General features: G+C 33.6%; 1 protein-coding gene across 2 annotated transcripts in view; it reads right to left on the minus strand.

Moving 5' to 3' along the window:
- Positions 1–6,072: 6,072 nt before the first annotated feature.
- Positions 6,073–11,689, minus strand: part of TERF1 (telomeric repeat binding factor 1) — a 49,675-nt gene continuing 44,058 nt past the window's right edge. For both annotated transcript variants that reach the window (XM_044665887.1, XM_044665880.1), the window contains one exon: positions 6,073–7,271. In XM_044665887.1, coding sequence (XP_044521822.1) covers positions 7,095–7,271 — 177 coding nt within the window. In that variant the 3' untranslated portion in view covers positions 6,073–7,094. The remainder of the gene's footprint in view (positions 7,272–11,689) is intronic.

The following is an 11,689-nucleotide window of genomic DNA, read 5'->3' on the forward strand; positions in this document are numbered from 1 at the left end:
TATATATATATATATATATATATATATATGTATATATATATATATATATTTATGCACACACACACTTTCTTAGTAACCACCACTCTATGACAGGAAGACAAGGGCTAGGCAAATGGGATTAAGTGAGTTGGCCCGAGTCATACAGCTATTGTCTTGAGGCCATATCTGAATCCAAGACCTCTTGCATCCAGGCCTGGCACTATCCACTGAGTGACCTAGCTGCACCACCCTTCGCCCCCATATATACTTCTTCAACAAAAGCTTCTAAAACTATTTTCAACCTGGAGTCAAACACACTCCACATGGAAATAATTTTTGTTTGTGGTGGTGTTTTTCAGTTATGTCTGATTCCATGTGACATGTCAGTCCATGAGGTTTTCTTGGCGAAAATACTGGAGAAGTTAGCCATTTCCTTCTCCAGTATATACCCATTTTATAGATAAAGAACTGGGCAATATAGGATTAAGTGACTTGCCCAGAGTCACACAGCTAGTTTCTGAGGCTGAACTTGAACTGAGATGTTCCAGGTCTGGTGCTCTAACTACTGCAACACTGGCTGCCCAACTATTTATTATTATTAATTTTTTTACTCTGCATCATCCCCCTAACATCCTGAGATAAAGTAAAGATAACCAGTATCAAATGTTCAATTCAATTAGATCTCTGTTAACCCAATTACCAGCCATTAAAGGAAACAGGGGTCCAGAGAATCTTCTTTTCTGGTGCCTCAGAGAATCAAATGACCTTTCATCATCTCTAGTATTCATATAATAAAATGGTACTACTTCACTGCCTTATGGCTAGCAATTCCCACTCCATTCTCAATTTTTTAAAAAATTCAATTTTATTTTCAGTCCCAAATTCTTCTTTCCCCCACCCATTATAAATATGTAATTATATAAAACAAATTCCTCCAAGATTCATGTCTCCACCTTGCTGTCCCCCCAAAAAGCAAGGAAGAAAACAAAATATGCTTTGTCAGGCACTCATCACTTCTCTCTGGAAGCAGATAACATGTTTCATTATGAGTTTTTTGAAATTGGCCATTGTGTTGATCAGTTCCAAAGCCTTTCAGAATGATTGTCTTTCCAATATTTTTACCGTATAAAGTGTTCTCCTGGTTCTGTTTATTTCACTTTGTACAAATCTTTTCAGTTTTTTCTGACACTTCTTTATTATTTCTTACAGCACAATAGTATTTCATCACATTCATAAACCATAATCTTTTCAGTCATTCCACAAATGATAAGTATCCCCTCAATACCCAATTCCTTGCCACCATAAAAAGAGCTGTTATATTTCTGTACATATAAGTGGGTCTTTTTCACTCTTTTTTTGGCATATTTGGGTACAAACTTAGTAGTGGTATTGCTAGGTTGAAGGATATCCACAGAGTTTATTAGCTTATTGGGCACAATTTGAAATTGCTTTCCAGAATGGTTGTAGCAGTTCAAAGGTCCACATTTTATTAGAGAATTTGCTTCCCTACAGCCTTTCCCATATTTGTCATTATCTTTTTTTTTTTGCCAATTTAGTCAATCTAATGGGTGTGAGGTGTGGTATCTGAGAGTTGTTTTAATTTGTATTTCTCTTATTGGTGATTTAGAGTTCATATGGCAATTGACAGCTTGAATTTCTTCCTCTGCAAACTGCCTTGTCGTATCTTTTGACCATTTAATAACTAGGATATGGTTGTTACTGTTATTAATTTGACTCTGTTCCCTATGTAGCTTAGAAATGAGACCTTTATCAGGGAAACCTGATGCAAAGATTTTCCCCAATTTCCCCATTTTCTTGTAATTTTAGCTGCATTGGTTTCATTTGTGCAAAACTTATAAAATATTATGCAACCATTCTTTACTTCTTTTGATTTAATCACCACTTACCTAGTTGGAATCCCACACTGTTTATATAGCTTTCTGTTCTCATTTAATTTCTCTGATCCTTTTCCATCTCTACCTTATACTGACATTTAAACAAATCCCCAAGCTACAGTGCCTGGAACACAATTTCAATGCCTCTTGATTGTTCCCCAACTCCCAAACCGTATAATCTCTAGAAACTTCTTCTTTCTAACAATCAGCCAATGCAATTTCTTTTCATCATTTCTACAACCAAAGTCTAGAACAGTAATATTTACTCACTTGCTTCCTAATAGCTGGGTCATTGTCCTTGCCTCCCCTCCTCCAAGCAGGTTTGTTTTATACCCATTACTGAACTGAACTTGTACTCTTGGAGAGAGCCTTCTTTTGGCAAGTACACTGTTTTTCAGTCTTCTTTTTCCTTCACTTTGTTCTTTTTTTTGGCTGCCAATATACAACACTGCTGACTATTTCTAATTAAATTTTTCCTCCTTTAGTTTTTACAATGTCTTTTTGTTCTCCTTCACATTTGAAATCTCCCTTGCCATTTCCTCCACCCCTCCCCAAAACAATTCAATCAAATATAAAAACAAACGTGTTACATATAGGCACTATGCTATGTGGTAGGAAATTAAAATGGGGGAAAAGTCAGTCCCTGTCTTTAATGAGCATGAGGACTAATTAGGAAGTGGGGGAGATGGTGCATGTACATAAATGAGCATGACTCAAGACCTAAGGTGCTTTAAGAAAGATGGAAAGTGGGGGCAGCTGGGTAGCTCAGTGGAGTGAGAGTCAGGCCTAGAGACAGGAGGTCCTAGGTTCAAACCCGGTCTCAGCCACTTCCCAGCTGTGTGACCCTGGGCAAGTCACTTGACCCCCATTGCCCACCCTTACCAATCTTCCACCTATGAGACAATACACCGAAGTACAAGGGTTTAAAAAAAAAAAAAAAAAAAAAAGAAAGAAAGATGGAAAATATTTGCTTTCAGGAAGGGAATTGAAATGTGGGGAAGTTTCTTTTAAAAGGTTGCATCTGAGCTGTATCTTTTAAGGAAGAAATGGGTTTTCAACAAGCAAAAATGTTAAAGGGAGACCATTCAGATTTGGGAGATGGAAACATGGAAGTAAGATATTACAGAACAATTACTAGTTGAGTTTATCTAAAAAAGAATCCTTGATGAGAGCCAGCCTCTGACCCAAGCCTGAAAGCACACATACACAGTCCAGTATTCCAAGGAAAAAGACCTACTTTCTCCCCACACTAATGTTTAATAATCAACACACAAGTGTGCATATTCACTTTTTTCTGCCAGACTCTGCCTCGCTTACTTAGTTGCTCCACTATCCAAAAGGTTTGTTTACAGATAAATTAAGAACTTGTCTCCATCTAATTCAAGGAGTGAAGAAGCATGTTGTAGTTTCGGGCTTAAGATAAAACTTCTCCTCTGAAATCCAAAGGTTGTCTTGGGTGCAAAAAAGGGGTACAAGTTAATAATATCCAGAGTATTACTGCGACTATAGTAAAGGATTGATTTAACAAGGGAGAAAATGGAAGAAATGAGGTTATTATTATAATGTAAACAGTGATAAAAGCAATATAAAAAGAGAGTAGGAATCTAAAGAGTTATTTTCTTATAGAATAATCAGAATCTGGCCATTGATTGGGTTGGGAAGAAGGGAAGAAGTATGGGAAGAAAGAATTAGGTAACATTGAGATTTCAAGCTTTGGTGGAATAGATGGCGCCATTATTTTAGAAACAGTGATGAAAGGGTCAGGGGCAAGTTTTGTTGGAGAACAGATTATTGTGTATTTTTTATTTGTAAGGTGGCAAAGGTACATCCATGTGGAGACTCTCTTCAGGGTAAAAATATGGTTCTGTCCACAGACAGAGACCCTCTAATGCTTTATCAAGCTCACCCATTCACATAGCTGTGTCACCTTCTAGGAAATGATTATAAATAATATAATCTTTTGTTTTTTACCCACTGGTGTATGTTATTTACATGGAAATGTTAGTACTCTAAATTTCATATGCCACAAACTTAAATCATCTCTTTATTAAAACTGCTGATTATATTGATACAACATTCTGGCTTGGGTATGGTTCCATCATTTTTAGTTTCTTTATCTTCTCCCTTCCCCTTCTTTTTAACCTTTACCTTCTATCTTAGAATCAATACTGTGATAAATCTGATAATCTAGGTGAAATGAATGAATATTTACAAAGATATAAAATGCCTAGATTAATAAAAGAGGAAATAGAATATTTAACATTCAAATCCATCTCAGAAAAGGAAATTGAACAAGTCATCAATGAATTCCTCAAGAAAAATTCCACAGGGCCAGATGGATTCACAAGTGAACTCTATCAAACATTTAAAGAACAATTCCTCTCAATACTATACAAAGTATTTGGCAAAATAAACAAAGAGGGAGTCCTATCAAAGTCTTTTTATGACACAAATACAGTGCTGATACCTAAGCCAGGAAGATGAAAAACAGAGAAAGAAAATTATAGACCAATTTCCTTAATAAATATTAATGCAAAAATCTTAAATAAAATACTAGCAAAGAGACTACAGTCACTAGGACCAGGTGGGATTTATATCAGGAATGCAAGGACGGATTAATATTAGAAAAACCATCAGCATAACTATCTACATCAATAATCAAACTAACAGAAATCACTTGATTATCTCAATAGATGCAGAAAGCCTTTGACAAAATACAACACCCATTACTATTTAAAACACTAGAAAATATAGGAATAAAAGGGTCTTTCCTCAAAATAGTAAGCAGTATTTATTTAAAACCATAGGCAAGTATCATTTGCAATGGAGATAAGTTAGAAACCTTCCCAATAAGATCAGGAGTGAATCAAGGATGCCCATTATCACCACTACTATTTAATATTGTACTAGAAATACTAGTGGTAGCAATTAGAGAAGAAAAAGAAATTGAAGGAATTAAAGTAGGCAATAAGGAAACTAAACTATCACTCTTTGGGGATGATATAATGGCATACTTGGAGAATCCTAGAAAATCTTCTAAAAAACTAGGTGAAATAATAATTTTAGCAAAGTTGTAGGATACAAAATAAACCTACATAAGTATTTCTTCATCAATATTTCTATATATTTCCAACAAAACACAGCAGCAAGGGTTAGAAAGAGAAACTCCATTTAAAACCACTGTAGACAATATAAAATACTTTGGAATCTATTTGCCAAGACAAATGCAGGAATTATGTGAAAATAATTACAAAACATTTTTCACACAAATAAAATTAGATCTAAACAATTGAAAAAACATTTATTGCTCATGGGTAGGCCAAGCTAATATAATAAAAATGACAATCCTACCTAATCCTACATATTCAATGCCACACCAACCAAACTACCAAAAAACTATTTTATAGAACTAGAAAAAATAGCTAAATTCACCTGGAAGAACAAAAGGTCAAGAATATCAAGGGAACTAATGAAAAAAAAAAATGAAGGATAGTGGCCTAGCAGTACCAGATCTTAAACTGTACTATAAAGCAGTAATCATCAAAACAATCTGGTACTGACTAAGAATTAGAAGGATGGATCAACAGAATAGACCCAAAGATCCCAGCTTTTGGGATAAGCACTCACTATGTGATAAAAACTGCTGGGAAAACTGGAAAACAGTATGGCAAAAATTAGGTTTAGAATCAATACTATTATTGGTTTCAAGGCAGAAGAGTGGTAAGGGCTAGGCAATGGGGATTAAGTGACTTGCCCAGGGTCACACAGCTAGGAAGTATCTGAGGCCAGATTTAAACCCAGGACCTCCCATCTCTAGGCCTGGCTCTCAATCCCTGAGCTGCCTCTTCAGCTTTCTTTTGTGTGTTGTTTTCCATCATGAAAAAGTAAGCTTGATGGTAGAGACTGCCTTTTTACTTGAATTTATTTTTAGCAAATATGCTTAGCATGGTGCCTGGCATTTAGCAAGCCCTTAATAAATGCTTGTTGTTTATGCATGGAAAAACGTTATTCTGACAAATCTATAGGCTCCAAATTGCCCAAGGGATCCCAACATATAAAAAAGGTTAAGACTCTCAATTCCATACTATTTCCTAAGTTGGCTAGAGCAGAAAATGTCAAGAATTGATGTTTATCAATCAGACAATAGAATCCTAGGAGCTATATGGATTTCTGCACATTGAAATACTTGGCAACAAAATGAGGATTTGAGTCTTTTTATTTAATAACACAATTTCAACAGCAAAAAGGTCAAGACTAAATTTCTAAATAGAAAATGGAAGACACAAATACAGACATAAATATTCTAATATTTTCTTATTTTTAGTCTACAAACTTCGATCTCTAATACTTGCAAGGCAATTCTAGAGTTATTATAAATAAATTTGACATTTTCCTGGTTTAATAATTTAACAAAGAAAAACATTCTAGCTAGTCCAGTCAATTCGGTGCATTCATGCAGACAATTATATGATCCTATATATTCCTTGACCAAGATTTAAGAACAAAATGCTTGAGGTGAACAAAACAAGCAGTAATGAATCTAAGACTTATTCTAGTTTTTATGTGACATTAAAATCGCTAATTTGATCTATCAGAGTTCAAGTGTTTCTAGTACAACGCTTACACTTTACAGATACTGTCTTAACAAAATCACAGAACTTGATATTTATGATGTAATTTTCATATGTAATACTACAAACGGTAAGCTTAATGTTGAAGTTAAAAGTCTATTGGAACAAAGTCAAAACAATCTATCACAAAAGAAAATTTATTTGCCATTGTTATTTTAGGTGTACAATTTTTACCCTTCTACCTTCCTCCTTATATGAAAACATACAATTCATACAAGTAACACTGTATATTTATTATTTTATCAATGAAGCTTTGAGAATAAGTGACATACTGATGCCATAAAGCCAAGCAACTGTATCTTAGCAGGTCATTATTGTTCAATGACTTCAAATATTAAAATTGTTTGGCAGGTTTTTTTTTTCCCAGACTTTTTTCATATTAAACTGAGCAGAATGATAGTAAATATGTGGCATGGTTAAAAAAGACACAGTACTAAAAAGTCTATCCAACAACTTTCTTCTACAGAAAAATATACTATCACACGAAAACATTAAAAAATTTCAAAATACAACATCAACTGTTAGTGTTTTAAACAAACCAATTGATCTAGATGCTTTTCCTCATTTAACCCACCTTTTAGAAACACATTCAGTACCCATTGTTTGAAGAAACTAGTTCTAACTTCTTCAAAGTCCTCCACCGGTCCTTTAACATAACATTTGTCCGATTGAAGAATGTGTAACTTGAGAGAATTCTCTGCCAATTTCCTTCTCCATATTTTCTTACCCCTGATTTCAGTTTCTGGTCTTCATCCCAACTCCATGCCTTTAGACAAAAATAAAGAGAAATAAGTTTACACTATTGTTCTTAATTCTTTACTATGTGTATTTCCAGATTCTATGTTGCACCACTACAATCCAATTTCAAATATTTAGGCATTTTAAAATAAAAAATTATGACTAAATGTATTGAAACTATAATTCCCTGTGCATTGGCTAAGGGGGGGGGGTTAGGGAGCTTTGGGGGAGAGGGAAAGAACATGAAATATGTAACTATGGGAAAATATTCAAAATAAAAAACAAACAAGTAAATAAATAAATGGATGCATGAATGAATGAATGAAGAAAGAAAGAAAGAAACTATAATTCCTCTAGCAGAGTACTATTGGAAGAATGTTAACTGTTATTGTAATCAACAAAGACTATGACAGTAGTAGATTAAAAATAAAAAAAAAGAGAGATCTACATTTAAAATTCTTAAAAACAAAACAAAAAAACCCCACTCAAACTTAACAAACTATATGAATCTGAAAATAATCTTTGAAGTCACAAACCTAACATTTATGATCTCTTGGTTCAGATTTGGAATGAACAGTTTAAAATCTTGTTTTAAGAAATAGTAATCTTTGGCTACAGAACCACCCAAAACAAAGATAATTACTTTTTAAAGTAATAAAAAAGATTTAAGAAATCAAGCAGTTTCAAACAACTGCCACAATTTTTCCTTCTGGTAAAAAACAGTACAGTATAGTTTATTTGCTTTAATACTCAAAACAAAGGATTGAACTAATTTCCATATACGTTCCTAATTTTATTATTCCAGTAGTGACACATTGCTCACTACTTTTAATCATGTACTTCTTCCTTCTTTACCCTTCACCCCATATGTGGTAAAATGTTCATAACAAGTAAAAATGAGAAATGTTTTAGTATTTTCAATCAACAGAAAAAGCATAAAAAGTTTACCAGAAGCAGTTTATTAAATATTGGTATCTAGCACTTAAGAATATTGTTTCCCAATTACATGTAAATGGTTTTTTAATCATTCATTTTTTAAAAAAAGAAATATTGAGTTCCAAATTCTCCTTCCTTCCCTCACTCCCTCTTATCCTTCCCCTCTTCCTGATAGGGCAAGTAATCTGATTTGTTTATATTGCATTTCTTTAAAAAATGATAAATTTTGTGTTCACTGATAGATATAATCATCATATAATCAGTTACTAAAAATATTCATCCCTAAGGCAACTAATACACACATTTCAGCTAAAAGGCTCTCTCAGTGCTAGAAAGAGTTATCAAGGAATATTCTTTGACTTGTACTCTAGGTAATAAGTCCAGATTTATAGTAATTCCTCCCTATATATTTTCATCTGGAAGTAACCAAACATATTTACAAAAAACTGATGGGCCAGAAAAGAGCTAAATGGCTAAACATGGCTACTAAAATATTACCTCACTAGAATGGTCCTCTAAAATGAGCCAGTAAGCAACAGACAAGAATATTTATTTAAAAGCCCTTCATTGCTTTAGATGAGACCAGTAAGGAGAGAAGCAGATTCCAGAGGCATTAAAGAAAAAAACCATACATTTTAAAAGTATTTAGAAAAATAATTACTACTGAACTATTGGACCACTTTCTTACTTCCAAATTTTTTTAGAATTTACATATAAATCAAAGGCATTAAGAAAGCATGAAAGGGGAGCAAGTTTGTTTTGTAAATGATAATACACTACAGACTTTTGGAGATGGAAAAGAATGGAAGGTATAAAGAATACAATATTCTAATAGAGGAGTTGTTTATTGGCTATTAAAAAAAAGTATGATTCAATAGAGCAAGATGTTGCCTTAAACCAATGGTTCCCAAACTTTTTTGGCCTACTGCCCCCTTTCCAGAAAAAATATTACTTAGCCCCCTGGAAATTAATTTAAAAAAAATTTAATAGCAATTAATAGGAAAGATAAATGCACCTGTGGCCATCACTGCTCCCCTGGATCGCTGCAGCACCCACCAGAGGGCAGTAGCACCCACTTTGGGAATCACTGCCTTAAACTGTTAAAAATATGCACACATTCACACAAAATTCCCTGAAAGATGTAATAGAGCTAACTGACTCTTCGATCTCTGAAATGAAGGCATAAAAAACAAGATGAATGCTTGAGAAAGGTGTTTGCCACCATCCTGGACAAATTCTAGCATATAACATCAAAATCAAAGAAATATCCTTAGAGATGGCTGTCCTTTAGATGCTCCTACTACTTGTGGATGACATAATGAAGATTGTTCAAACTCTGAATACAACTTAGCCTCATAAAGAGATCAATAATCATTTGAGTTCTGACTAGTTAGCTACACTGGAGAAAACAAGTGGAGGAAGAATTTCTGTTGTTCAAACTAAAGCAGATGACTGAATAAATTATCCACAGAATTTGTCCATTAGGAAGTATCTGAAACAATAAGCAGAACCCCAGAACTAAACAAAGGAGAGATAAGCAAACTGAATTAAGTATTTCAATTAAACAAAAGCCCAAGTTAAAAACAAGTAATCTGTTGATGTTGCATGGTGGTAAGTCATGGGCTTCACTTATTATCAATCAAGAATGGCAATATTCAAAGAATGTTATCAGAAAGACTTATAAGCAAAAAAGATGGACTGATCATTTAACAAATGCCAAGGGTAACCGATAGTTAGCATGGGCTTTCCATGCAATGTCAAGAGAATGAGGAAAACTATGAGTAGCATGACAGGTAGGCCCACTGTGATGGATACATGGAATGCCATAAATAAGTGTCATATAGGAGAAGGTATAAAAAAAATCAGGAACTTCATTGGAAGAGTATGTACTTAACATTGATAAAACCAATCATTTCATAACATAAATTATACCTTTTGTTTTGGGGATATATAGTAGTAACATAAACTTTAAAACCCTTTTCTGTGATGACTTTACCAAATATTTTATTGTGAAAGTCAATTAAAAGAAATCTTTTTTAAGAAAAAATATTTAATAGATGAATTTGATGAATTCTATAGACTGTCAATTAATTCCTTTCTTGTTATGGTAAGAACTAATGGAAGGGTATCAACTTGAATAATTATTTTATTTCTGACTTTAGGGTTATTTTAATACTATTACTGCATGAAATCCCAGCAGGTATAGAAAGAGAATAAGACCCAGTTTTTTGAATCATTTTTCATTACTGTTTTTGATTGAACATTTAAAATGTTTTAGGGCAAGGATTCTTAATTTTCTTTTGTGTATGGACTGGGTCTCTTTTCTGTAGTCTAGTGAAGCCTCTTGCTGTTTGCTATAATAATGTTTTTAAATGTGTAGAATTATAAGGGGAACCAATTATTTTTGAATAATGTGTTTTCCCCATCTAAATTCATGGACTCCTTGAAGGCTATTGATGGATCCCCATCACCCCTGAAAGTCCTTTACCCACACCACCAGAACATGAAAAGATGTTTTTGACAACAAAGATAGAACTCTATAAAGCAAGATTAGTATAACATGTGCAAATAGATGTGTAGATTATATTTCTAGAAAGAAAACATGTCCCAAATAACTGACTTAATAGTTTTGGGAAAAAACTCAGTGGGAAATTGGGACTGTGAATAATTTCTCCAGATCTCATTTGTTTTTAGATTTCTATCATCTTTACTACTGTATTAGAAAAATATTTTCAACTCAATTCTAAAGATTAAAAAAAAACAAACCTGTTTCATGTTCCAAACAAATTAGGAACCTTAATTCTCCAAAACCAGTTTAATCTTAATGGCACAAATTTTATGATGTAACAATAACTATTAAGAGCATAACATATGGGAGCAGCTAGTGTAATATGGTCAGTAGATTATGAGCCAGGCCTAGAGACAGGTGGTTCTGTTGGCTGCAGACATTTCTTAGCTGTGTGATCCTGGGCATTTAATGGTCCTACCCCTAACCCCCAGCCCTTCTCCCTCTTCTGCCTTGGAACAATACAATATTGATTCTAAATACATGAATTTGTACCCAATAAACAAAATTGATTCTTAAAAAAGTGTAATAGGAAAAAATAAGTGGAATAGAAATTTCAAAAATAATTAACTAAATATTACTAAAATAGTGAGAAATGTCACAATAGAGTGGCAAAACATAGAAATTATAGACTTCTAATATAAAATTGGATCAAGGGAAAATTTTGTACTTATTCCTAACATTACTTTCAGCATTAGAAAATTATAGGCTGTGGAATACAATATTCAGAAAGGCAAGAGAGCTAGGCCTTCAGCCACGAATCAACTACCCAGCGAAACTAACCATATACTTTCAGGGGAAAGTATGGGCATTCAACAAAATTGAAGAATTCCAAGTTTTTGCACAAAAGAGACCGGGACTAAATGGAAAGTTTGACACTCAACCACAAATATCAAGAGAAAGATGAAAAGGTAAATAAGAAACAGAGGGAAAAGAAAGAAAAC

This window comes from Gracilinanus agilis, chromosome 1, assembly GCF_016433145.1.
Source record: "Gracilinanus agilis isolate LMUSP501 chromosome 1, AgileGrace, whole genome shotgun sequence".
Taxonomy (NCBI): Eukaryota; Metazoa; Chordata; class Mammalia; order Didelphimorphia; family Didelphidae; genus Gracilinanus; species Gracilinanus agilis.